The sequence below is a fragment of the Phalacrocorax aristotelis genome, chromosome 25 (assembly GCF_949628215.1).
Source record: "Phalacrocorax aristotelis chromosome 25, bGulAri2.1, whole genome shotgun sequence".
In the NCBI taxonomy this organism is placed as follows: Eukaryota; Metazoa; Chordata; class Aves; order Suliformes; family Phalacrocoracidae; genus Phalacrocorax; species Phalacrocorax aristotelis.
Window position 1 is genome coordinate 1,066,180 of NC_134300.1, and position 26,644 is coordinate 1,092,823.

Consider the following 26,644-nt stretch of genomic DNA (forward strand, 5'->3'; position numbering starts at 1 on the left):
GCAGATCCTGGGGGGCCAGAGGTAGCCCCAGGGGATCCCAGAGAGCTGGGGGGTGTCCTGGGGGCCAGAGGCAGCACTTGGGGGTCCCAGGGGCAGCCTCAGGGATCCCAGGGACAGTGCCGGTGGGTCCCAAGGGGGCAGCCCCTGCTCCCCAGCAGCACATGCCCCTGGACTGGGGTCCTCATGCAGCCAGGCTCTGGTGGGGCTGGGGACTGCTGCCTCCCTCCATGCCCCCTGTGCTGCTGTCCCCATGTCCAGACATGCAGCACCCCATGGCCTCTGGGCTCATTTAATGGTGTGACTGGGGCTGCGGGTGGGACCATGCTGCTGGCTCAGGGCGGTGGGGCGTCCCTGGTGTCACCAATTCTGGAGCAGCGTCTTCCCAGCATCCTCCCTGGATGACATCTCAGTGTCTGGGGGGATGGTGGTGCTGAGGAGGTCCATGGAGCTCAGCTCAGCTCGGTGGGTCGCCCTCCTCTGCCAGGTGATGTAAAGCCAGGAGCTGATAAAGGGCTGAGCCCACAGCCACCCCCAGCAGCGGTGCCACCATCAGCATCCACCACCACCTATTGCCCCTGCTGGGGATGGTGCATGGTGGGCAGGGGGTCATCCCTGCCACCCCCCTACCTCACCCCCTTCCCTCTGCCCACCTGAAGAAGACCTCTGTGTCCCAACTTGCCATGTAGGTGAAGAGCCAGGGCCCAAACGCCTGCATGGGGTTCATGGGGCAGCTGCAGTTGAAGCCCACGGCCATCCCGATTGAGAACATCAGCAGGGCCATAGCCACTGGCTCCAGGCCCTTGGGGACACCCTTGTTGCAGGTGTCCAGGATGCCCGTGATCAGCAGTGCCGTGCCCACCCCCTGTGGGGCTGGCGTGGCAGGTCAGCGCTGCAGGGACTGACACCGCTGGAGGCATCTGAGGGAGCCAACACCAGCACCCTCCTGGTCCAAGAAGCTGTTGGAGAGGGACAGGTAGTGGGGTAGGTGGCAAAGGTGGAGGCGGTTTCCTGGGGGCTGGAGGCATTGAGGGTCCCATTGCTGTAGCAGCAGACGGTGCCTGCGGAGCAGGGGCAGAGCCCAATCACCCCGGCAGGGCTGTGGTGTTCCCCCACCAGGTGCCCACCCACCTCCCCATACCAGAACAGAGGGTGTAGATGGCTCCAGTGGAGATGAAAACAGCCCCAGGTCTGCACGGCCATGAAGATGGGAAACTTCCACCAGGGAAACTGCTCCAGTGGGCGCGTGGCAAGGGAGAACGCTGGATTCAGGTGGGCCCCTGCATCCAAGCTAGGGGAGGGGCTGGGAGCAAAGGGTCCCAGGGCATCTGGAGCCAGGGGACTCTGGGAGCTGGGACTCCCTTCCCAGCCTCACTGGAGGCTCCCCTGCCGTGTAGCCACCATGATGGCCAGGGAGCCCGTCAGCTGAGTGGTGAGGATGTTCCCCTTTGTCCCAGGGCTGGTGACCACCCATGCCAAGTTGCTCAGGGCAACCAGATGGAGAAGAGGGACATGGCTTCACTGCAGCTCCCCGGCTCTCGGCTGAGCCTCCCCCACTCCCCAAGGGCTGCTGCCCCACCACGCTGCAGCTGCTGGTGGGATCAGCGCTGATCTCAGGCAGCAGAAGGGCAGCGAGGCGAGGGCTGCTCCGGTGCCTCCACCTGTGCTGTCTCTGTGGGTTTGCTCCCCCATCCCCTGGGCTCCAGCTTTGGGCACTGGGTAGGGACAGGCAGGGAGGCAGTTACTGCTCTTGCTTGTGGTTTTGGCGGCAAGGTAAATAAATTATCAGCAATTAAGTAATCTGCTTCCCTGGGGAGACTGCAGGGAAGGGGTGCCACCAGTGCGGCCGTGGTGTCACCATTCGCTGTTGCAGGATGCAGCCCAAACGCCAAGCACGGCTCCAGAGCCCTCAGCCTTTGCCTGCTTCAGGGCAGGGGGCATCAAAAGCACCCACTGCCCAGGGCCGCTCCCTCAGGCACCATGTGGCAGCGCCTGGGCCCTTATTGTGCCAGAGCCACCGTGGCAGAGGCCGTACCACGCCACAGGAACAGGGTCCAAGTGAGAGGCCAGGCAGTGCTGAGTCACTTGGCGAGCATGGCACAGTCCCAAAACCCCCCGGCAAGGGATGGGCAGGGGAGCCCTGGGACCCCCAGTGCCTGCCACCGGCCCGCAGTCAGCCCTGTCCCTGCACATCCAGCCGCATGCCCTGCTCATGCTGAGCGTGAGGACAGCCAGCAGCTCAGCCAGGCGCTCCCACGCCAGGTGGCTCCAGATGCAGAGCAGAGCCTGGGCCCCTCTTCAAGAAGGAAGTGGTGCCCATGGGACTGTCTGGGAACAGGCAGCAGCAACAGTGGTTGGTGGTGCCTCCACCCCAGAGCAATTTTATGAGCCCTGGGGCTGGGGTGGGTGAAAACACACAGACTTTAAACCACTCAGGGCCACAGCACAGGGAGATGCCTGAAAGGGACCAGAGTCTCACGTGGGGCCGGGGACAGTGGTGCCTTGTGACGAAGGCATCCCCCAGCACCAGACCTGGAGAGAGCCCTCTGAGGGTCCCTGAGCAGCCATGGGGAACTGAGACCCCATGCTCAGGTGAGCTGGCACAGGCATTTCGCCTCCAGGGAGCCCCCCTCTTTCCCTGCTAGATCCCTGCCCAAGCACAACTGCTAATGAAGAGGCCTTGGAAAGGTTCCCAGGCCCTTGAGAGCGGCCCAGGGGAGGCATTAGCACAGCACTGGGCAGGCAGGGAAAGGGGAGAGGGAGGTGGGCAGGGAGCTGCATGGGCACAGGGCCAGGGCAGAAGAGCGCAGTGGCTGCCTGTAACCGTGAGGCAGCCCCCAGGAACTGCCCCAAGAGCCATATGGGTCCCTGCCTCCAAATCGGGGAGGTTCCAGCCTGAAGGAGCCTGGCAGGTCACTGTTAGCATAAATAGACTTTATTGCTCTGTACACATGCACACACACACATTCGGCCCCCACAGGGGTCCCTGCAGCTCCACAGCACTCCAGAAGGTGGGCAGCCCCCCAGCCCAGATGCCAGCTCCCAGTGGGATCTGACCCATCTGCAACAAAAGCAGGTGGTGAGAAGAGGCAGCTGCCCACAGCCCGCCCTGGATGGAGCCGGCAGCCCTGACTGCCACAGCCGGTGTCCATCCCCACAGCCCTGGGAAGTCCTGGGGTCCCCCCAGCTCACACCCATCACACATACAGGGTGCTTAGCCGTGGGGCACAGCTACCAGCTCGAGAACCAGCGTCGGAAGAAGCTGCCCAGGGTGGATGAAGGGTCGCTCAGGTTGGGCGGGCGGAACTCATCCTGCCATGGCCATGTGCCTGCAAACTGTGCCAGCTCCCCTGGGAGAGCAGGGAGAGCTGGCTCACAGGGGACCCAGCCAGCTCCCCTCACTCTCCCCAGTGCCCCACTCACGGTCATCCATGTTGACCACCTCCTCCCGGTAGTCCTTGCTCCGCCCATCCTCTTTGGTGGTGGTGATGAAAGCCTGGTCCCCCCTCCGGCGCGTCACCGTTGTCTCCCAGCAGCCCTGGCTGTCCTGCACGGTCCGTCGCTCCTCCACTGCCTGCGCAGAGCACCAAGCCATGAGAGGCGCCACCACCCTGGGCTCTGCTCCTTGGGCCAGGGATGGTGTTCTCAGGTCACCCGTGGCCCATCGCGGTACCCACTGGGGACACTCACCCCATCAGGGAGAGTCACTTTGGTGATGGAGACACTCTGGAAGTAAGAGTGGGACTTGGGCTCGTCAGGTCTCAGGATAGTCCCCAACCCCGCAGAGGACACTTGGGAGTCCAGGTCTATGGGGGAGAAAAGAGATGGTGACAGCAGCGTGGGAACGTGTCCCAAAGGCTGCGGCAGTGCAGGCAGGAAGAATGGGGAAGGCAGAGGCGCCGCGGCCCGGCTCCTGGCACCTACCTTGGTCTTCCTTGAGGCCAGGAGGAGGTGGGTGAGCGTCTTCCAGCTGCAAAGCAAAGCCACCTGTTGGTGACGGGGAGGCAAAGTGCGACACCGCAACAGCAGGCTCCGATAGCTGCCACAGCCAAGCCTGCGCAAGGCAGAATTCTCACCTACCCCCAGGAAGGGTCTCCAGGGCCGGGCTGGGTCGCTGCCGTGCTCAGGGTCTCCCGGGGATGCGCTGGGAGCGGGGCTGTCCGGGTGCTTCAGCATGGAGTCCCGCAGCGGCTGCCCCGTGCTGCCCTCGCCAGGGCCGGGCAGGGGGCGCTCTGGGGAGCAAAAGGGGATCAGGTCAGGCCAGGCTGCCCAAGGGGCCCCACTTTGGTCCCCCCAGAGCCCAGCTCAGCCCCCGGCGGGGGCAGCCCCTTCCCATTCCCACCGAAGGGCTGTGGGGGCCCAGCCCAGGACCCCCCGAAGACGCCCAGGAGCTCGCCCACATCCCGGAACAGCTCCTCGAAGGCGCCGCGGGACCCGCCGGGTCTGAAGCCGAAGCCGAAGTCCTGAGGGGGCTGTGGCAGGGACGGGCCGTCATCCTCCTCTTCCTCCTCATCCCACGCCGTGCTGCCAAAGAGCGGGTCCCGGGGCCTGTGGGACCGCGGCGCTGAGAAACACCCGGGCCCGGAGCAACCGGACACCGGGACAGGACCCGCGGGGCAACAGGGGACTGCTGGAGGAGAACCGGGACACGGCCTGCGCGGGCGGTGTCCGGGGGGGGGCCGGACCGGGGTCTGCGCAGCCGGGGGAACCAGGGGCACGGGGCCGGGAGCGGCGGGGGCCGGGGGGGGTGGGGGTGCCGGTACCTGCGCCGCCCCGGGAACCCGAAGAAGCCGCGAAACGCGTCGTAAAAGTTCATGGCGCTCCGCGCCCCGGGCCGCGCTGCCGTAAAGCGCCGGGGCCGCGCAGCGCCGCAAAGCGCCGCCGGGTGTCGCGAGGCCCTGAGGGAAGGCGGCCCCGGGGCTGCCCGCCCGGCCCCGGCCCCGCGTCCCGCCCCGCCGAGGCCCCGCGGTCCCGGGGCTGCCCCGCCCGTGCCCTTGGCAGGCCGGAGCCTCCCCCGTCCGGCCGCCCCAGGGCCGTGCTGTCCACGGCTGAGGTGGGGCCGCCGTCGCCGTGCTGGGGAAGCCGCTCCCGCGGGGGTCTCTCAGAGAAGGGCCGGGGGGGGGCCCTGCACAGCACCCCGATGGGGCTGGGGGTGCGCTGGGCTGTGTCCTGCACCGTCCGGGGGTCCTGCAGCCCTGCCAGGCGCCTGGTCTTCGTGCCCCCGGCTGAGCGCCATCAGTGCATCCCACCACTGATACCCCCAGAGCACAGGGCAGGGCTGGAGCCAGCTCCAGCTTTGCCCCCCTTCCCCGAGGCAGGGACCCCTCAAGCCCCCAGCCCCTTACCTTGCAGCAGCTCCCGCACTTTTCTGAGGAGGGTGATGGGGGACTAGGAGTCCAAGGTGGCATCCATGGCTTCCCCACCCCCTACACTGGGGATCCCCCTCCTGTGACAGCCAGTCCTTTCCCACAGCCCTCACAGTGAGGAGGGGGCTGGAGAGCACCCCCTGTGCTGGTTTTGGCTGGGGAACACTTAATTTTCTCCATAGCAGCTAGCACAGGGCTGTGGGTTGGATTTGTGCTGGAAGCAGTGGATGGAAACCCAGGGATGGTTTAGTTCCTGCTGAGCTGGGCTTGCACAGAGCCGAGGCCTTTCCTGCTCCTCACCCACCCCACCAGCGAGGGGCTGGGGGGCACAAGGGGCTGGGACAGTGACCCCAAGGTATAGAGCTGGGGGGAAAAGGAAGGGGGCACATTGGGAGCGATGGCGTTAGTCTTCCTCAAGTCACCGTTACGCGTGATGGAGCCCTGCTGTCCTGCCCCTGGGAAGGCCTGAATGAGTGCCTTGTTTCGCTTCGCTCGCACACAGGGCTTTTGCTTTACCTATTAAACTGTTTTTATCTCAACCCACGAGTTTTCTCACCTTTACTCTTCTGATTCTCTCCCCCAGCCCACCGGGGGAAAGCGAGCGAGCGGCTGCGTGGGGCCAAGTTCCCAGCCACAGGCAGGGGCAGCTGCGCAGGTGCGGGGGGAGGCAGAGAAACAGCGAGCAGGGGCCTCAGCCCAGGGAAGGGACAGGGAAAAGGGGGGTGGTGGCCCTGTGCTGGGATCCCGGTGCCCAGCACCACAGCTGGGAAGAGGAAAAATCCATAAAAGGGGAGGGGAAAGAGGAAAAAAAAGCTGGGGAGGGGTGGGGGGAACCGCTCCCCCCCCTCGCTCAGGGCCTCCTGCCCCAAAAATACGGAACCAGGCTGAGAAGGGAGGTATTAAAAAATACACACATCACTTTGTGACCTTTATTCTCTTTAGTAAATCACCCGCAGGGGGGCTTCAGTTGAAGTGACCAGTTTGAAATGAAAAATACAAGATCTGGACTGCATAGAAAAAAAAAAAAAGGACAAAAAAAACCAAAACCAAAAGCAGAGGATACTTACAGCGTGCAAGGGGGGGGGCAGGACCTGCGCTTGGGGCCCGTGGGGAGGGAGGGGGCACGGATGGAGAACGTAAAATAGGGGGGTGCCCTCCAGGGCTCCTCTGGGCCTGTGGCAGAGAGCAGCGGAGGGTGGGCGAGGAAATGACAGAACTACAGGACGGCGTGGGGTTTTTGTTTTTATATACAAGACACATTTATCCATTAAATTTAGAACACGGTACAAAAAAAACACTTCAACTAATTCATCTTACAATGCTGTTCATATCAATTACTGTTCTTATTCCTAATAATAAGGGGGTTTGCTGTAGGCGACTCGCAGCTTCCACTCCTTTGGATCCGAGAGGTTCTGGGGCAGCAGGAGGTGGGGGGAGGAGGGGAGAAAGGAGTAAAAACCAAAAAAGGCCCCTACGGCAAACGGTTCAGAATCTGAATGCAGAGAGAGGAGAAAAAAAAAAAAAAGAAAAAAGAAAAAATACAAATTCTATATTACATACAACAGGAAAGGTGGCTGAAGACAGACAACGCAGAGCCGCCTGCCGGCCTGCCCTGCCCTGCCCAGGGCCTGCGGGGCCCAGGCGCTGCCCCGCAGCAGGGCGCTCTCCTCCCCAGGATCCTTCGGCGTCGCGTTTGGTGGGATTCTCTTCCGGTAGCAAGTGGTGGGCGAGGGCCGCCCCAGCCTCAGTTGGCGCCCCAGTTGTAGCTGTTATAGGCAGACTTGTTGGCCTGGGATTTCTGGGGGATGGAGCTGCCTTGGCTGCGCTGCCCGGAGCCGCTCTGCGGGAAGGGGGCGAGAAGAAGCGGGGGGTTATCGAGGGGAAACCGGTGTCTCTGTCTCCGGGGTCCCAACCCTGGCCTGCTCTGCAGGGCGACGCTGGCACGCCTCGGGCGGGGGCACCGCCGTCCCCCGCAGGACGGCTCCAGCCCGCAGACCCCAGGCGCTGTGGGCTACGGCTCCTCGGTGCTTGCTGACCCGCCTCAGCCCAGCGCAAGCTCCCTGGGGCCACCGGCGCCGGGGCGCGAGCTGCCTCCTGCACTGAGCAGCCAGCCGGTGGCCCTCACGCCATACCGTCTGCCGCCCCAGCAGCCAGAGGACCCTCCCTCCGCTCTGCGCCTTCCTCCAGACCAGCACCATGCCAGGACCGCAGGCAGCGAAGGCCCTGGCAGCTCCACGGGGGCTGCCGCGCGGCAGGGAAGGGGGGGAAAGCAGGGGAAGGGGTCGAGCAGGGGGGTGTGTGTCTGTGCGCGCGGGTGTGTGTGTGTGCACATACTGACTGAGGGCCTCTCTCCTCGCCTGGCGGGGCCACGGGGGGAGAAGGAAGGGGCTACGTGAGCCTGGGGGGCCTTAGGGGCAGGGGGAGACCCCAGGGCAAGTGCAATGCATTATCAGAGAGGTTCATTACCTGGTCTTCCTGCTGGCGTTGGCAGCACAGTATCATCTGCAAATATGGAAGCTGTTGCAGTACCAGGATATGTAAAATAAAGGGACAAACTATGACAATAGAAATCCACGGTTAGACCTGAAAGCTATGGCGGGATCGTGGCTGTGACGAGTAACCCCTTCGCTGCTGGCCTGTGGAGCCGCCACTCCGAGGAAGGGGGAAGTCAGGGCGTACCAGGCATGTCTGCGTGAAGGGGCACTACCCGACCGTACCTGGTACAGCCCGGCAGCAAGGGGGCTGTGCCGAGTACCCCCCAGTGGAGCACACCCCGGGCCTTCCTCACCTTGTCCTCTTATCGGCCCTGTGTGTATGTGCAGGTGTGAGCATGTGCGCGTCACCGCGTGTGTCCGCCGCAGGGCATGAGGGAAGGAGGGAGAGGGGGGCCGGGGGGGAGCAAGAGCCCTAGGAGATACCCCAGCAAGGGCCAGGGGGCTGGGGGGCCGCTTACCTGCCCGTCCTGCTGCAGGTGGTGGTGGAGGATCTGTGAGTGGGGCTGCTGATGCGGGGTCAGGATGTGCATGAAAGGGGTTGGGGGGTACGCCGCCGCTGTCGCAGGGTTGATGGGGCCGCCGCTGCCCAGTGCTGAAGGCAGGTTGAAGGAGGCTGCCGGTGTTCCAGTGTGAAATCCCTGCTTCTCGAAGGACTGCTGAGGAGGAGACACCAATGGCAGAGTAAGGGCTGGGAGCTGGGCGGCTCTCCCCTGCCCCTGGCTGGCAGCATGCCCCTTCCCAGCTCTACAATTCATGGGCCTGGGAGTCAGCGTGTGGTGCAGAAAATGGACAGAGTCTCTGCCCATGGCTCTTTCTGGGCTTGGAATTGCTCGAAGTTGGGAAAGGCCAAGCATTTCCCTTCTCTCTGGCTGGCTGCTCTAAGGGGAAGAGACCTCACTACCCAGGGAGGCCGTCTCAGAGCTGGGCTTCCGCTCCCTGGCAAAGCGGCACCTTCGTGGAGCGGACACCAGACACTAACCTGAGTTTTGGAGTAGACAGAGCCCGAGATGTCTGGCACTCCTGTATTACTGGATGTCACAGATACACCTGGGGAGAAGGAAAGGCAAGCATTAGGCAGCAGCCACTGGTTCAGCAGGAGCTACTGCTGCTAATGCTAGCATCAGGTTGGTGGAGAGCTCTAGTGGCCAGGTAGGGCCACAGACATCACCCTAGCGAGCAGGGCCTTGGCAAGGCCGAGATGCAAAGTGCCTGTACAAGCATAAGTTCCGCTGCTCTGGACATGAGCAGTTTCTGAATGCTTCCAGAAACAAATTTAGGGGCCTACTGCCACGCAGAGAAACACACATTCTTGAAGAGCCCAGAAAATAGAAACACTGAGAAGAGCTGGGGGGATGCGGCAGGCAGACAAGGAAACCAACTCCCAGCATGACACGGTAGCAAGAGCGGCCTGAGAGCTCCTTGGCTGTAAAACAGGCTGTTGCATGTAAAGGCAACAGCTGGGGGCTACGATGGTTGGTGCAACAACTGGCAACGCTGGCACCCAACCCACATTTGATGCAGGCTGGTGGTGGTACAGAGGAAAGCCTCAGCAATCATTTAAGGCCTGGAAAAAATGTTGAAATTAAAGAGGTTTGAAAGACACAGTACCAGGTGACCTGGTACAGAGCTGAAGCGTGTTCGCAAAGAGAAAATAGGGTCTTCAAGGGCTCTAATGTAGTGAAAAAAAGGCACAGCAGAAATTTAAAGGCTGGAAGAGGGACCCAAAGGCAGGCCCTTTATGGTCAGCCAGACATTAACCTGTGAAAACCAGTACTGAGACAAGCAACAGGTCCACGACCTTCTCACATCTTTGAATCAAGAAGGACACTTTAGAAAGCATGCATCTGCCAAACACAGGAGTCCAACAAGTCCCCAGCCCCAAATCTGGAATAATTATTGTTCTATCGATCACATACCAGCAGTACAAAAAAAGCCAAACCCAACAAACAGAAGCCAAAACCCCAAACAATTCAGCAGCTAAAGCTCTCTGATGCAAGTCCAAGGCCCCAGCCATCTGGCTGCTGGGCACAGAAGAGGGTGTGAAGTGCTCCGTACTCCTCAACCCCACTCCAGACCTCGATGCAGAACAAGCCTGGGCCTTTCCAAGGAGAATCAAATGACCTGCGAGTTGCACAATGGCGATTTTCCTCCCTTACTGCTGGAGGCAGTAAAACAGCAGTCCCCTTACACCGCCAGCGAGACTGCGAACAAGCCCTGCCACTGTCGGTAACTGCTGCTGAGAAAGATGCTCTGTTGGGTCTTACCAGTGCTGTATCCATGAGAGCCATAGCCGCTGGGCTGCTGAAAAGGGGTTGCTGATGCGTTGACGCTAACATTCACACCATGCTGCTTGGAAGAGGTAGGAGCAACCTACAGAAAGGAGAGAAGCAGAGTGAGGAGAGGCTTCGCTGCATCACCCTCCTGCTGCACCTCCACGCCTCGCCTCTGGGGAAACTCACAGGGAACACGGCGGGCCCGTATTGGAAGGTGCTGGGGAGCCCTGGTACCCCTGTGTAGTACGGCAGACTGGTGTAACTGTAGCCAGGAGGCAGCGCTGCGTTCAGGAACGTCTGCTGCGTGGTGTGGTGAGTCTGGGTCTGGCTCTGCTGAGGCTGGGCCAAAGTTGTTGCAGGAGCGGGGGAAGAGGCATCACCTCGGCCAAATTTTGTTAAATCACCTGGAATGTGAGAGAGGAGAGGAGACTGATGAACAGACGTGTGAAACCCTGGCCCGTTCTAGCTCAGCCCAAAGGTGTCCCAGCCTTTTGATCAACGGTGACTTGAATCAACCTCCCTCCTACAGCTCCTGAGGCCTGCAGCCCTTGCAAGCCCTCAGACCCTTGCACGCTGATAAGGCTAAGCTGTTATTGCTCTCCTCATCCCTGAGAGGAGGCCTTCACAGGGGAAGGGAAACTCACAGCAGCTAAGCTAGCGCTGCACCGCCTGATGTCAGCCTACGACCCGGCACTGAATAAACCTGCCACTGGCAGCAACAGAGCCTCGATGCCAGAGCTCTCCCTAAGCCCTCTCCATGCATCAGTAGCAGGCCTAACACAATTCAACTCCCTCCAGAGCCAGGCCTAAGGCCGGGGCAGCAGCCCAGGGGCCCTGCCCTACTTGCAAACAGCTCCTCATTGAAGAGGAGAGTCAAATATCTTCCAGCTGAGGATGTGTGAATGGCTCCTTTTTACAGCAGGGCTCACGCCTCCCTCTCTCTTGCTGGTGGCATGGAGTCAAACACTGCTGCAGAGGCCCAGCAGCCCGCAGAGAGTACTCGGAAATACCACTTCCTCTCTCCCCTGTCTGGGCACTGTGTGAGGGTTGGGCTGTGGGGCTTGGGGAAGCTCCCTTTGCTGCTTCTGTATGAGCACCTGCTTGGCTCTTCCATCCAAACACTCTCCCCATTCAGAGCTCACACAGTAAGTCAGTGAGAGCAGCGTGAGCGCTGCCCCAGCTCACAAGCGAGTCCAGGATAGCCGCAAACGTTAATTATCACTGATGTTAACTTGGCAAATTACACACGCTGTAGTGCCACACTCGGAGCTTGGGATTTCGGCCTCAGTGTGCCAGGCCAAAGCACTTCCCCACAAACAAGCTCTTGCCGAAGCAGGGGAGAAGCGGTGCTGGAAAAAGAGCGATCCACAAAGCGCAACAATTCCTAAAGCACATGAAAGCTCAGCACAACCCCTGCCTGCTGCGCATCAGCAGTGCGAATAAACGCACCTACCAAAGTCAGTGAGAGATCAGCCACCCACTGGGCATTTGCTTTGAGTCTGACACGTCCTAAAATGCCCTGTTTTTTGTTGCACAGATTAAAAAAAAAGTAATTTCTCCAGATTTTGTGTTTCTTTGTATTTGTACTCTAAGTGCTTGAGACGCACTGCTTAACCCCTGCCTCAACATGACCTGAAAAGCAGTTCTCCACTTTCACGCCTCACAGATTCTTTCAGCCCCTCCTCGCTCCCTTTCCAACTGCTGCATCAACTCCTACTTGTCCACATCTTCCTGGTAACATGCCTCGACACGACCAGACGATCAAAGGGAAATCAAGAATTTAGCTGCAGGGGAACCTGCTCCAGACCAAAGGCAGTGCAAGAGGCTGGTGCAGATGTAGCGCCAGCAGACAACAGCACTGGAACACCCGATAGGATATGCGATCAGCGCAGTCTCTTTTCCCTACCAGAGTACGGATTGCTGCTCAGGCTGCCATCTCTTCCAGTCAGCGGGGTGGTGGGTGTAGGAAATGGGATGCTGTAGTAATCCTGAAGGATAAAAATCAAAAGGAGAAGTTTTAGGAGCTCTGTCCAAATATGCAAAGCAGTATCTTTTGGAAAAGGTGGATTTCTGGACTGCAGCTGCTAGATATGTTGGAGTATTGCAGTTTGGTCAGCCATGTCATGGCTGATAACAGCCTACAGCAACCCCAGGTTTTGTAGCATGCACCATCCCTCCCATCTGGCTATTGGAAGAACCCAGTAAGGTCTACTGGTATGCAGTCCTTAGACTGCCTGGACTTTCCCCTCCACTTCACAACACAAGGGTCATGTCATATTGCTAAATAAAACCCATTCTCATAAAAGTATTTAGTTACTGCCTCTTTCAAGGATCAGAGGCAAGTACCTACGACAGCTCCTCACACCATGTCAGGCAAAACAGCTTTGCCTGCTGTCGCTTTCTCATTCGCTAGCCCCACCAGCGACACCGCTGTGCTCCTAACTCCCAAAGTTCAAAGGAGCAACTGATTAACTCCTCCCTACTGCCACGGAGAGGTGTGTCCGTTTAGTACCCCGTTTGGCCGGCTCTTCAGGGCTACCTCACAGCCTGACCCGTCTGTACACTCAAAGCACGCAGCACCGGCGAGCTGTTAGACCAGCGGAAGCGGCGTGTCCGTGCCAGCTTCAGTACTCACCAACGGGAATCTCGTCTGGAGCATTTGCAAGTCATCATATCCATAGACCTGTGGCTAGAAAAAGAGCAGGGGATTATGTTCGGGACACAGACTAAATAAAGACACTTACTAAACATTAGATAAAGCCAGAAGCAGATGATCAGAGGCTACACAATTACCTAGGTGCAGGCAGCGAGCACTCGCTACCGCAAGACTGACGCTGCCAAGAGCGTTTTTCTGAGCTGCTGAAACGAAGAGTGAGCACCAACGCCTAGCACCGCTGCTCCAGGCCACAAAGGCACTTCACAATTTTCCTCTAGAAATTATTCCAACACCAAAATTTGTCCTCACCTTCAGAAGAGGGCTGTGACACACCCCTACACTTTGTGGCAGTTGCCACCCTTGTCCTGTTTGGCCTTTGACAGACCACGTTGCTAATAGAGCTCCACGCTTTCAGGAGCTGCGCTCTGACCACGGGCTGTTGCTCCCCAGAGGGTGGGGAGGCTGTAGAGAACAGGCAGACAGAACCTGCTCTGGGATGACCACAGTTAGAGACATTTGCCCCCAAGGGCATATGGATTTCCTCTGCTACTGTTTTAGGGGAAAAAGCAGGTCTAAATTCTTCCCATCTAAGGCAGTCCTGCTGGGCTGATGTTACAGTTTCTGGTCTCTCTCCTACACACATCCCTCCCTGCTAGCTGAAGACAGCCTAGGAGGGATCTAGTGGCATGACACAACTGCCAAGAGCCAGCTGTCCCACTCACCGGATAAGCATGTAGCAACCCTGGAGCCATGATGTATGGATTAGGCAACAACGGTGGGACTCCAGGAGGGAGATTGGGAGGGGCTTTTCCTGAAAAAGGAAAAGTTCCACAGTGAAGCAAACAGCAGGAGCTGTCTCTCTCAGCTTCCACACCCTCCTCCTGTTTAGCAGTATCCAGGAAAGCACCTGATGTTGTTGCAACGGAGCTGCGAGTCGAGGCTGTCACCGTGGAGTTACTACTGAGGCTGAGGCCCAGGCTGCTGACACTGCTGAGACTGGATGAAACGCTTACGACTGGCGGGGCAGCTGACACTGTGCTGGAGGAGGTGGAGAAAGTGCTAGCAGAAGAATGGAGGCTTGCTTCACTCTCCACACTTGTGTGCTAGGGAAGGAAGGGAAGAGAGTGAGGAGACCAGGCAGATGGAACTGTGTGCAGAAATATTGCAGGACACTGCCTACTCAAAATATTGTGCGGCTCTGCACCCGGACGCTCCCGAGAGCCTGCAATGAACTCAGCTGCTGCAGGCTACAAAGAAACCTGCTTTGCATCTGGCTTAAGTCCAAAGCCCTGATAGCAGCCAACCCCTAATGCTTCCAAGCCTCTCGCGTGGCTACGTCCCAACATGTCTGAACACTGCCTTTGCGGCAGGAAGATTTATTCTGCTGCTGCAGAAGCCAATACCCAGGGACTCTGTACTGCGGGAGCTCCAGCAGTGTATACGTTCAAACAACGACACTCCATTAGCTACCAGTTTGCTCTGACGTCTGGTTACAACTCTGCAGCACTTTCAAGAGCTGCTACAGGCTCAAAAGCAGCCAACGCTATGTTTGAAATGGGCAGGGTGTCAAAAGCCTCGAGCCAGAGGTGCATATATAGTGTTCTGACACAACCCTCCATCCTCTCTCCACTCAACGCCCAAACTCCAGCGGGACTACCAGCAGCCTGGCAGCTCCCGTCCCAACCACAGACCCTGCCGGCCGCACGCCCAAGGTCAGGCACGCCTCTCCAGGGCAAGCATGGGGAACACAGCGCTACAGCACACCTAGACTCACCAGAAGAGTTGAAGTCGATGTTCGCCCAGAGGATGTGGATGAGGACAGACTGTTCTGCTGGGTGGGTAACGTACTGTGGAAGGAGGAACAAAAGGTTGTCAAGCCAAGGGGCGAGGGTCACAACTGGTCGCACCAGGCCAGGTCCCACTCCCCATCTACTCGGATGGGATGAGCCATCTCAGTCTTCCCCACTGCATGAGACAGACTTTGATGTCTACTATGGATCCCTGCTTATCTAGTTCTGCCTCTCTAGAAATCCATCCACCTCACCTGCTGAGTTGGGTGGTGGTTGTACTGGGGAGTTCCTCACTGTGGCTCAGGCTGCTCAGAGCTGTTGAGTGTTGGCTGGCTGTTGTCAGCAAGGATGACGCTGATACCCCATCGCTGAGGGGCGTGATACTGGGAGCAGAGGGGGAATCGGATTTCACTGCGGGGCCTGTAGCACCTGCGAACGAAAGCCCGGGGTTAGGGGCAGGTACTAGCTGCTCCTGGAGGGCAATTCAGTGGTGAGGATCAGCGAAAGCTCGGCTAGAGGAGTTGGGAGATCTGCGGGTTCCCTCCCTGCTGCCAACCAGTGACACACTTGTGACAGCGTCACTGTGTTCTACGTCTCACTACCCCAACACTGCCATTGGCTCTGCAAAGAGCTTCAAGACCTACAGATGAGGTGCCTTTCACAAACAAATCAGAGTAAATTGTCATCAGGGAGTGATTCGTTAAGGATCTCATGTATCCATCAGCAGAAAGCTGAACATTTCGAGGCAAGCAACTAATCCAGTGGCAGCAATTAGTCCAGCAGGGAAAGGACTTGCTATTAGCACAAATAAAGCTTTTCATCCAAAGCAAAGAATACAAGCAGTTCAAGAGACTCGGGACACCCACTGCACCAACAGTCTTACCTTCAACGGCCTGTGTGGTTTGTAACGGCGTGGGTTGTACAGAACTGAAACCATTCTGAGGAAGAAGAGAGAAAAGAGTACTGGGCATTGCGGCTGCTTGTTTCCAGAGGCAGATCTAGTGCCAGCCCCCTCCCACACTCCCTCCTCAGTTGTCAAAAAGCTGTGCTACCAGCACATGTCACCAGACTGCGTCGGGGTCAGTCCCAAGCTCAAGCAGCCCAGTGCCAGCATGACCCCCAAGTGCATATTTGAGAAAGCAGTGCAAGAAATTTCTCTGTTCCTGGTAGTTAAGACTCCTCAACCCAAGTCTGTTAGCCAAAATTCATGTTACTGAATTTGCGTGCAGCATGCAAGAATTGAATCCTTAAGACAATACTAAACCCTTAGCCTCAACGCCACCCTGCAGCAGGATAATTATGCGTGACACGACACGTGGCCTGATACCAACTTAAACACCGTTAACCCCTCTGGCCCAGCCCCAAGTTAAGTAACATAACTAAAGCCTCTGGCAGCAGCCAGAAGAAAGCTCTCAGGAGAGTCCACTAGCTGTGTAGTGAGGCTGGAGAATCACAGAAACACTTGATAAATGACTTCGCTTCTCCCTGCGACAGTGCTTCACACACTATGCTTACTCAACACACAGGGTGAGCAAAGCTATTTTCCTACCTTGGCCTGGGTCAGATCTTTCTGGGGCGAGGAGGAGATTGAATTTGGGTATCGCCTTGTCTGGGTGGATCTCTGTTCGTACAGTGGTCCCTGAGCGCTGTTCTGGGAGGTAAACGTTGCTGTCTGTATTGTGCCGCTCTGGTAACCAGACTCCTGGCTTTGATTGGACGAAATTGTGGATGAAGATTCACTACAAAGAGGGGAAAAAAAAGAAAAAAAGAAAAGGAGTTTACATTTTCCTCCAAAGCAGCCCTGCTGTAAGCTGCGGACCCAGACTCTCGGCTCTGCATTTCGGATCTTCAAAATAAAGAGCCTCAAACATTAGCATAAAGGCACCACACAAAGCAGCCAAGCAAACCAAGCAGAGAAACATACCCCGACAAGGGCTAGCCCAGCCACAGGAGGATGCTGGCACCTAGCTGCAGTCTTGCCTCCCACACTGCTGTGCTCTAGGTGACATTTCATGAACTGCCAACCACTCAGGTCGCAGCACTCAAGGGACCGGCCAGATATTAAGGGTCAGCCCAACAGGAGACAGAACCACTTCCCTTTGGCAAGGCATCGTCACCCCAGACACACCTACTCCACTGCACCCCAGTCTGCCAGGCAAAAAGCAGGGCAAAGCACACAGAATCTGCTCACCAGGGACAAGGAGCAGTTGTGCTGGGGGGGGTCCCCTCCTGTGTTTCAAGCAACACAGTTTAACAACAGCAGGAAACATCTGCTTTCTGTATAAGTACCACAGGCCAATCAGTCATAGAGCTGCCTGAATGAGTCTGCTGGCAACTTATGCTTTGCTGTTGCATACCTTGTCCCCCCTTTGTGACCATGGTGCAGTCAGAAAGGGTCTACTAGTATGCCGCTAACCAAAGTCCATGGGACTAGCTACCTTTCAAAGCTACCTGCTTGGATTAATTGTTCCCCTCCTCACGCCTGGTCCTCACCTAGCCGTGCTGGTGTACAGGCTGCTTTGAGATTGGCTAACGGCAGCACTTGTTGTGGGCGTCGATTCGTACTCCGCGAGAACAGGCTCTGAACCAAACTGTAACGCCCCAAACTGCAGGTTTAGCCCTGAGATATCCGCTGAGCCAGGCATTTCCACCGCAAGCGCAGGAATCTGCGAGGGAGAAAAAGCAGAAAGGGTCAATCGCTGCCTGGGATAAGCACAGAAAATCACAGAATCACAGCATGGCAGGGGTTTGCAGGGCCCTCTGGAGATCATCACATCCCACCCCCTGCGTGAGCAGGCACCCCCAGAGCAGGGGCACAGGCCCGCGTCCAGGCGGGGTGTGAATGTCTCCAGGGAAGGGACCCCACAGCCTCTCTGGGCAGCCTGTGCCCCTGCTCTGGCACCCACACAGGGAAGGGGTTTGTCCTCATGTTCAGGGGGAACTTCCCGTGTTCCAGCTTGTGCCCGTTGCCCCTTGGCCTGGCGTTGGGCACCACTGGAAAGAGCCCGGCCCCATCCCCCTGACACCCACCCTTCAGATATTTATAAGCACCGATGAGATCCCCCTCAGCCTTCTCTTCTCCAGGCTGAACAAGCCCAGGTCTCTCAGCCTTTCCTCACAAGGGAGATGCTCCAGCCCCGGACCATCTCCGTAGCTCTCCGCTGGCCTCTCCCCAGCAGTTCCCTGCCCTTCCTGAACTGGGGGGCCCAGAACTGGACGCAGCACCCAAGATGTGGCCTCACTAGGGCTAATGTGGATACTAAATGACTTTAGTACCCACATTTCCCAGCACACGAGGGTAGTTACAGGCTTGCATCCTCTGAATTACACTGTTCGACCCAGACAGGTGAGCTTTTCTCTGTCACCCCCTCAACACCCAATGCTAACCGCAGGAAGGTCAAGCCCTGCCCTTCCCTCAACAACCCAAATGGATTTTTCTGCAGCTCTAACACAATACAGTGCCTCCTTCCCCACCATCGATCCGCACCTTTGATGTTAACGATGCTTTTTTCTTTTGCTGCTTCAGCTTCTGCTGTGCTGGCTGGGGACTGGAGGACTGGTTATCCGAAGACCCCGGGGACATCTGGGGAACAGGGTTGGTTTTGCTGGGCAGAGGCGAGGAAGGGGGTGCCGGCACGGTTGTGGAGGCAGTCACCACAGGCTGCTTCTCCTGCATGAACACTTCTATCATGGTTGAAGTTGACGTGAAGGCCTGACGCTTGGTGAAGGGACTATGCACGGAAGAGTCTGTCGGGTTCTTGAGATCTACTGGGGGAGACAAGAGCTGACTTAGCAGGGTTTGTTTCCTTAAAACTAAATCAAGTTCTGACACTTCTCAGCATCAAGAAAAATAAGATCACATCACACTACAAATCCTCCTGGAGCCCGTTAAAATCAGAGAGCAGGGAACCCCAGCAGCTCCACTCCCAGCTTTGTGCTCTCACCACTGTCAACACCGAGCCTTTTAAGCCCTTCTCCCCTCAGATTCTTCCACCATCTCCACAGGACAAAATGAACTTGCGCAGCAGAAGTCCTCCATCCTCTAAGAAAAGCTGGACGTCAGAGTCCTTTGTGTGGAGGCACCGAATGTCAGAGGCCTGACACTGCTTCGCTCCCCCCCTCTGCCAACACTGCTGCATTTCATTGCCTGCTCTTTCCCTGGCAAGTACTGGGTATCCTCCACACAACACCACTCCTCGGGGCTGCCCACCCTCAGTCTTTGCACAACTGCACCACCCTCCTCTTTTGCCTAAGCCTTACCGCAGCTTATTAAAAAAACAACTCCTATTCTCTCTGACTCTCCTCTGTGGCTCCTTGTCTGAAAAGATCAGGAGCTGCCAACGCTGACTGTTAATAGGACAGGGCTCGATTTTTCTTCAGCTTAGATTTGAACCAGAGCCATTTCCCTATAGCAAGAAATAAAACGCACAAGCTGAAAGAAACGGCACTAGCACTCGGCCACAGCAGGGCTCAGCATCTCATCTGAAAAGCAAGAGCCTCTCTCTTAACCACTGTTTATTCCCTCATGCCAATCCAGAGGCAGAGTTACTTCTTGGCATTTAACAGCCACCAGAATCACATTCCTTTAAAAGATAACATCAGGTCAGCAGCGAGATGCGACCAACAAGCATTGGTATTCGGGAACTATTCCCCAGAGGTGACCACTTTCAGACCCCTTCTCTGTTACACAGCCTTACACCAGGAAGCAGCTCTGCACACTGTGAGGGTCTCGGGAACGCCAGGTCCCTGGCCCTGAAGCTGTCTGGCATGACCAAGAGGGAGAAGGATTCAACTGCTCTAGGTACAAAAGGACCAGGGAAAGACTCATGAGCACTATTACATTTTACTCTCACAAACTTGGACCCGTGGTTCTTTTAATTTCTGCAGCACAGTTGGCTTGGTTGTGACCTTGAGATCTGGCCCTCCACCAAATCCCTCACTCCGCTGCTTGCAGCGTGGTTTTGCAGTTCTGGGAGAACGCGCTCCTCTCTGGGGAGCCGCGCTGCTTTTCCTTACCATACTGCACAAGAGACGAGGTCTGCGTAGTGGATCCCATGTCCCAAGAAGCAGTGGTGCTCCCACCAGGCTGGGTGTGCTGAGCAGCCAGCTGAGCCAGAGCCTGGGCTGTCTTGAACTGCTCCAGGAACTGAGAGCCTGTGGTACTGCTGCCTTTGGCCTCCCCGACATCTCCAAACCCTTTCCCCAGCATGCTCACCTGCAATTTCAGCAAGGACATAACAAAGTCAACATCTCCCTTCGTTTGGAACTTGGCTCAGAGGACAGATACATCTCTTAACGTAAGCCTGAACACACTTGTACCCTGCTGCTTCTCCCTGGGTGCCTCAGCTTAACGCTCTTGAGCTCCAGACGCACACAGACACTGCTGGCAAGGAGAGCTCGTACTTCTCTCACAGCCTGTATTGCATGTGACTGCAGGTACACTTAGCTGTTGCCCAACCCATGGCATTTTACAGTGCCATGGAGGCTTACAAAGAAAGTTAACAGATAAGACCTTTAAAAGCGTACTAAATTATTCACATGCACTCGGATGCACTAAAAAAAGACAACCACCAGGAGAACGTGGCTTTACAGTTAAAGTGGTTTTGAAAATCCTTCCTGAACTACCTTCCTGTAAGTGCACAATTTTTATTTCTTTTGCTGAAGTTACACAAAGAAGCATCTGCCCAGGTCTGTGCACATCCCCGATTCAGATCGATGCCTCCATCCTTCCCGTTAGTAATGCCAGCATTTCATCCCGCACCAAAATCCCAACCAGTTCCACTTCTCAAGCTGTTGAATTTGCAAGCCCGGGACTGCAAATTTTCCTTTCCTCTTGCGTGGGAAAGAGGCGTGTGTTGCAAGTCTGACCAGGGCAACAGGGGAGGAATTATCCCAATTATTTCTAATTAAGCAATGGACTTCATGCCTCTGCATTCAGAGCAGACCGGCGAATCACGCAAGCGGAGGACTCTGCCACCCACAAGAAGCGAGCAGGTGTCAGAACTGTATTTCCCATGTTGCTCAAATGCAGAGAATGTCAGGGAGACCAACACCTGCCAAAATCCGCACGCTGGCAGCGACCAGCATTTCCTTACCATGCTGTGGTGAGAGAAGGAGTTACCAGAAGCAGGCTGGGATATAGCATTTTGCTTGGAGTTGCTGAACACCAGTGGCTGGGCCAGGGAAGGAGTCTGGGATGACTCCAGGTTTGTTGACTCATTCTCCATGGAAGATGGCGTCTTTCCTAGCAGGACTGCAAGATCAATTCTGGGTAAAGAGAGAAGATAATCCACTGAGGTTAACACAAGTTCTGTCGTACCCCTCGCGCCCATTACAGCGGTATTCTACGTCCAGCCTCATAATTTATAGCTTTTACTTTACAAATTGAATGAATTTGCAGAATGTTAACTCACAACTGCCAGTAGCAACCTCAAAAGGACAGACACCAAGCAAGATCCTGCATGGCTTTCTGTTTTAAAGCATGTCTTCCATTAATTTAACACAGCAAAATGCCCCCAAATCTGAAGAACCTGCAGCAGAGCCTAGAAAAACTCTAATCTAGGACTAGGACCTGGAAACTCCTAACTCAACTTTCCCATTTAAATTCATCTCATCTTATTCAGAGCTGCTGCATTTAGCTGGCTGCCAAGGTTCAGTCTGAGATGGCAAATTGCTCTAGGACTTGTGCGCCACTTTTCCCATGTAAACAGCATTGCCACAGGCTATCACCTCTGTCCAGCTGTGATTGTCACATTCTCGGCAGGCAGAGGCACTGAAGACACGTTGGAGGCGGTGAAGATCTTCGTCTCAGACAGCTGAAAGATTTTCAAAAAAAGGGAAGAGTCCAAAGTGAGAACAGCATCTTGGGACTCCAAATAAAGCACAGACATTTGAGACAAACAGCCACAGAAAGATTCAAGAAATTCAAGTGTTTAGCCTTAAACTTCTCTAACATTCGGCTTCCATCAGAATCAGCTTCTATTCCATTTGTTTCTTCTCAGGCAAGTGCACAAATCACCTGCCAGTGGAAAAAACCCAAATCCTTCTAGAAATTTCCCACAGTCCTCAAATCCACTAGGGCTGCTGGGGCCTTAGACAGGCGCTCTGAATCGATGGTACGCAGCACTGATCTGCAAGCCCACCACACAGGTAGGTGCAGGCATCGCTAGAGAAGTCAAAGAAAAAAGCTTCAGACCCATAGTTAAACTTCCAGTGATCCTGGCCTCACCTGGGTGATGTGACCAGAGACCAACACATCTACTTCAACTACGGAAGGGAAAACAACATTGCTCAAAAATGACTGAAGGGGAGGTTTAATGACCACCTGTGATTTAGCCTGGAACATATCTGAATAGGAACAGCTTTTATTCCAGACTGAGGAGCTGCCAGCAACTAAACTGCAAGAGTTTTAAAGCAAAATAAGGAACCCCTGGGAGCGTATCACACACACTGGAGGAAAGAAGGGCTATCAAAGGCTCTTTTCAAGCAGAGACCTGACTGAACAGACAAAGAAGCTGCTTGCATCTGCAAACACAGCAGGAACACTTCCTTCAGATGGTGTCTGGAAAGCAAAAGCTTTCCCTTCATGCCCGTTCTGTGGGCTTAGCAAAAATGAGCATGCAAAACCCGTAATAATAATACTAAAAAAGCCCAACCCTGCTCCTGTCTGCAAGAACAGAAGTTCTCCCTTGATTCAGAGAGAGACTGAAGCCCATTTCAGAAGAAACTCATACAGAGGCATTAAAAGCAGGCGATAACAGCGTCCGCACTCCCCTGAAGGAGGCGCCAAGGAGAGAACAAAAAGCAGCACTATGCTCAGAAGAGCAAGTCAGAGGGTGAAGCCAAGAGCTTCTGTTCAATCCGAATCACAAGGACCAGTAGAGGCACGTGACACACACACACAAAACTGCTGCTGCCTCCTCCACAGGCACATGGTGCGGATCAAAGGCAAACCTTCCCAAACTGTCACTCCACCAGAGGAGAAGAGCAAGAGTCTTGCGCAGAGTCAGGCCAGTTTATGGAAGAATTCAATCATACAGTTGCAGGAAACGAGAAGACCAGACTTAGTGCCCTGGGAAATCCCTTCCTGTCTTGGGCTCCTTCCTACAACAAGCTCTACTTCACACGTACTTTAGAAGCAGTAATGTTTCCTTATTCATCACAGCTCCTGGAATTGGGAGCCTTGCTCGGGCTATGCCCATAGTTTGGAGAGGATGGGTTTTGCGCGCCTCTCGTAGCTGGGTGTGTACAAACAGGACGGCAGCCTGCCAGCAGATGCAGGGAGGAGGGGGGTTTGGAGAGTACCTACATCTTCATTCCAGTCCTCCGTGCCCCATTCTTCTGTCGCTGCCCTCCACGCACCTACAAGGGTAACAACAGGTACAGAAGTTAGGTGTGCATCAAAGCTCTACCTCCGAGAGCCAAGGAAGCACTGGGGAGCTTTGCAAGCAGCTGAGAGGATTTCTATTTGCCAACCAGACAAGTTAGAGCAGTCTACCCACCCCAACCCGCGATTCATGGGCAAGGCACCGCGATGGGCTCGCCTCAGCCTTGCTTGGGCAGGCTAGGCTGAAAGAGAGAGACCACTGGGCTGGCAGCTAGGGCAACGCACACACCCGACACCGAACAGGGTAGCTGAGCTTGGCAAGGAAGCCCCAGCATCGGCCCCAGCCTACTTGTGCCATTTTCCTGATTCCCCCTCATACTGCAGTAGCTGCAAGTTTCTGCACCCAGGAGCAGACCGTGTTACCCCAGCAGCTCGGACAGAACACCCCCTGTAGGGGCTTCCTGCCAGCTCTTGGGCAGGACCTCACCAACGGTTAAACCTTAAGTTTCCATGAAACTCAGGGACAACGTGGTTCACATGGTTCATCTTCCCCATCTCCCCCCTAAAAAAATGTTGAAACCCCACTGCACGAGGACCTCCTGTGCTCAGGCAAATGGGAATCATAAAGGAAAATTAAAGGGACTAAGCAATTCCCACATTTTCTGTGACCAATTTCAGAGACATGCTCAAAGCAAGTAGTTTAAAATATCAGGGAGAAAAGCACGAGATTTCAGCCGCAAACCAGCACAGCGCAATTTGTAAGAGAGCAGAGTTTACTGGAAAAAAAAGTTTTGCCAGGCCGCATCTTCAACTTGTTCTGTCCCTCACTTCGATCAGTTTAACCTCCGTACTTCAAATATTACGTGGCAACTTCTGAATCCATTAGGCAACTGAAAATTAGGTGTGGGATGAGAGCAGGAGCATTTTACACCCCAAAAAACTCACAGCATAAAGCTAGCCCCGTTTTGCACAGCTTGTTCTCAGCCCATGCAAACCAGATCCACAAAATCTGACAGAGCCAACAGGGTTAATCCTGGAGACATGTACAAGGACAGAACAAGTTGGCATCAGCCCTTTTATAAGCTGAAAGCCTTTTACAGCATAAAAACATAGCACGTAGGGAATGCGAATGTTGTGGATTCAGGGGCAAGGCGCAATCAGGCTTGCTGAGGTTTTGGAGGGAAGGACACAGCAGAGCTTCCCACATACACTTTAATTAGGGGGCCAAAATAGCCAAACAACTGCTCGTCTGTAAGTCAGGGATTTAGTGCATGAAATAAGTATATTATCAGTAAATTGTTCTTTTTTCCTTGTTGTTTTGTTTTGTCTGACAAGTTGAGCCAATTCAAGAAGCCTTCCTTGAATTCTTCTTTTTTTAATATTCAAGTTAGAAATACAGTTGTCAATACAACATGACTTCCTCGAGTGCCAGGAGTCTCAAGGCACACTGCTCTACCTGCTCCAGCCAGAAGCATAAGGAGTTCAACACATTCAATGCAAAACACATCTGGGGTTTAAAAACCCAGATTCCACCATTCCCTAGATTTTTTTGTGCCCTCACAGCAGTAGCAGGAAGGCTCTTTTCCAGATTTTAATGGATCAGAAAGGTCCTACCAGCTCAACCCTTACCCAAGAGGTGACGTGGGAGCTGGAGGTACCTCTGTCAGCTGCAGCTGGCAGGGGAGCGCAGGAAGCTGCAAGGGTTGCCCCAAGAAGAGTTTGTGCATGTACGAACGTGGCACAGGGCTCTATTAGTCTTGCTCACTTGGGGGAAATGAAAGGAAGAGCAAAGCGGCATGAAAAGCAGAAGGAAATCCTGCAGATAAAGAGCAGCCATTGATGGGGCTTTCCTGGCAAGTCTACTTCGAGTACCGGACACCTATTCAGCACGGCTTGTGTTTAGGAGGCCTGGGGGTGCTGGGCTGACAGTTGGAGTTGATGATCTTCGAGGTCTTTTCCAACCATTATGATTCTATTCTATGATTCTATAAAAGGGACAGGTGGAAAATGCAAGACCCGTGATGTACAACCAGGCATTCGCCAAAAATGCTCCAGAAAGCTTCCTAACCAGCCCAGTGTGTTTAGATATTTTTTAAAAGAAACTGAGTGTATCACTCTCCATTCAAGCTCTTCCAAAGGTGAGCTGCAATTCAAGCAACACCCTGACACTTCTAACACCATTTCAGAAGTGTCATCTTCTGACTGGGAATCCCTCCTCTATGCTTTAGGAAAGCCCTTCAAAGATCTGCTGGTCTTTAAGTTCCTCAAACCAGGAAAAGGGGAAAAAATAAAATTAAAATTCAATAGGCATCTGCAAATAGGAATGTGCTGAAAAAAAAATCCCCTCGTGTCTTCAAGATTCCCCGCTGCTCCAAACACACTATCTCTTAACTTTAAACTGGGAGATGAGCAACCAGTTTGCTCCTCCTGCAGCCCATCAGGTGGTCGGCCGCTATCTCAGTGGCTGGACACATGCTCAATGCCTCAGCCTGGAGGAGTGACAGACCCCAAATCCCTCACTCTGCACCTCAAAGGAATGTAAACCCAAACAAAGCTAAAGCGTGGCGGCAGCACTGGAGCAGACGGCCTTGTGCTGCCTGCAGGAGTTAAAGATTAACCCAGAGGCGAGACCCAGGAGATGCTCCGAAGCAACAGAAGCACTCCAATCCCGTCTGCCTCCGGGCCCCTGCAACAGCCTCCGTGGTTTCAACACTCCTCCTCCTGTCCTGACCTTCAGGAGCAACATGGCAAGTTCCTCCAGAAGGGCTCTTATTCTTGACTTCCAGACCTCAGGTCAGACGGAGGAGATGTTAGTCAAACAGTTTTGGCCTTACGGACACTGATGGGATTTGGAAGGTATAAGTGAACTGGACCATCGCATGGGTGTCTCGTGGCTTCATAAAGCATAAAGGTGTAAGAGCAGGAAATAAAGTGGCCAGGCACTGAGCAGCTTTGCCATCAAGCATCCCGGTCATCTCAAAATCCATTGCAATCTTCAGCTGCAGGGCAGGTCTGCTCAGGTGAAGAGCTGCTGGGCAGCAAAAGCAACCCAAAGCAACCACCAAGCACGTTGCATACCCAGAGGTAGCCATAAGCAGAGGCAAAGCGCTGCGATAGTTTAGCCAGACTAAATTCCCCTTGCAGCAGTGTTTTGACCCTCAGCAGAAAGGCAGCAGGGAGGCCAGTGAAGTGATTGCTGCAGAACTGAACTGCCGTGCTGAGGAAACGGCACGGGGACAACGGCAATGCACAGCTTGCTGGATGTGAGACAAAGCTGCCTCACGCTTCCTCCCCTCGGGTGGGACACACTGTCGTCAGTGCTGTGGACACGGAGCTGCTCTGGGTACCAAGAAGCAGTGGCTGAAGTTAAAATTTACATAACCCACAAGAATTTGGGTTAACCTCTCCCAATTTACATTCAAAGTGTCAGTATTAGTAAAAGCACAGTCAGAACAAACGTCAAATATTCATTAAAATTAACAAATTAAGAGAAAGAAGAATGACATATCCACAGATATTTAATTTTAAAAAAAAGCCGTAAAGTAAAGGTATCCGGGGCAGTTAGTGCACCTGGATGTATCGTACCAGGAGCAGTGTCATATTTTCGGGGATAATTTGACCCCTCACCCCCAATGAAATCAAGTCCTGAAACAAAAAAAAAAAAAGAAAAAAAAAGAAAAGACAGACAACCGGTGAAACTTTTGACTTAAAGAAGCGAAGGCGAGTTTCATTGCCCCCATT

The 26,644-nt window shown here is 55.0% G+C and overlaps 3 protein-coding genes across 20 annotated transcripts in view; all 3 read right to left on the bottom strand.

Annotated features, from left to right (window-relative positions):
• Positions 1 to 454: 454 nt before the first annotated feature.
• AQP10 (aquaporin 10) lies at positions 455 to 2,607 on the bottom strand. Its single transcript, XM_075074817.1, is given in 8 exon segments — positions 455 to 575; positions 651 to 870; positions 940 to 978; positions 981 to 1,058; positions 1,139 to 1,175; positions 1,177 to 1,288; positions 1,373 to 1,480; positions 2,477 to 2,607. Coding segments are annotated over 8 exon segments (846 nt in total).
• A 309-nt stretch (positions 2,608 to 2,916) lies between these two features.
• Positions 2,917 to 4,898, bottom strand: HAX1 (HCLS1 associated protein X-1). 2 transcript variants are annotated; one of them, XM_075075065.1, is made up of 8 exons: positions 4,761 to 4,898; positions 4,340 to 4,545; positions 4,078 to 4,229; positions 3,922 to 3,967; positions 3,688 to 3,803; positions 3,421 to 3,571; positions 3,205 to 3,347; positions 2,917 to 3,058 (listed from the first exon to the last, which is right to left on the bottom strand). In XM_075075065.1, exons 1-7 carry the CDS (start codon positions 4,811 to 4,813, stop codon positions 3,229 to 3,231), a joined length of 843 nt encoding a protein of 280 aa, XP_074931166.1. In that variant the 5' UTR covers positions 4,814 to 4,898; the 3' UTR covers positions 2,917 to 3,058; positions 3,205 to 3,228. The 2 variants fall into 2 exon arrangements, with proteins under 2 accessions (XP_074931166.1, XP_074931168.1); XM_075075067.1 differs by having other exon boundaries at positions 4,340 to 4,521; positions 4,761 to 4,864.
• Positions 4,899 to 6,592: 1,694 nt separating this feature from the next.
• UBAP2L (ubiquitin associated protein 2 like) overlaps positions 6,593 to 26,644 on the bottom strand; it is a 32,226-nt gene continuing 12,174 nt past the window's right edge. For 2 of the 17 annotated variants that reach the window (XM_075075309.1, XM_075075313.1), the window contains exons 9-29: positions 26,489 to 26,548; positions 22,886 to 22,938; positions 21,307 to 21,392; positions 20,673 to 20,844; positions 19,594 to 19,792; positions 18,065 to 18,345; positions 17,071 to 17,243; positions 16,127 to 16,316; positions 15,461 to 15,515; positions 14,832 to 15,006; positions 14,562 to 14,634; positions 13,695 to 13,890; positions 13,510 to 13,598; positions 12,767 to 12,820; positions 12,038 to 12,119; positions 10,318 to 10,535; positions 10,123 to 10,228; positions 8,838 to 8,905; positions 8,317 to 8,514; positions 7,830 to 7,880; positions 6,593 to 7,203 (exon numbers count right to left, since the gene is read on the bottom strand). In XM_075075309.1, coding sequence (XP_074931410.1) covers positions 7,108 to 7,203; positions 7,830 to 7,880; positions 8,317 to 8,514; positions 8,838 to 8,905; positions 10,123 to 10,228; positions 10,318 to 10,535; positions 12,038 to 12,119; positions 12,767 to 12,820; positions 13,510 to 13,598; positions 13,695 to 13,890; positions 14,562 to 14,634; positions 14,832 to 15,006; positions 15,461 to 15,515; positions 16,127 to 16,316; positions 17,071 to 17,243; positions 18,065 to 18,345; positions 19,594 to 19,792; positions 20,673 to 20,844; positions 21,307 to 21,392; positions 22,886 to 22,938; positions 26,489 to 26,548 — 2,675 coding nt within the window. In that variant the 3' untranslated portion in view covers positions 6,593 to 7,107. Of the gene's footprint in view, positions 7,204 to 7,829; positions 7,881 to 8,316; positions 8,515 to 8,837; positions 8,906 to 10,122; positions 10,229 to 10,317; positions 10,536 to 12,037; positions 12,120 to 12,766; positions 12,821 to 13,509; positions 13,599 to 13,694; positions 13,891 to 14,561; positions 14,635 to 14,831; positions 15,007 to 15,460; positions 15,516 to 16,126; positions 16,317 to 17,070; positions 17,244 to 18,064; positions 18,346 to 19,593; positions 19,793 to 20,672; positions 20,845 to 21,306; positions 21,393 to 22,885; positions 22,939 to 26,473; positions 26,549 to 26,644 lie in introns of all 17 variants that reach the window. The other 15 variants (XM_075075305.1, XM_075075306.1, XM_075075312.1 and 12 more) reach the window with 14 other exon arrangements.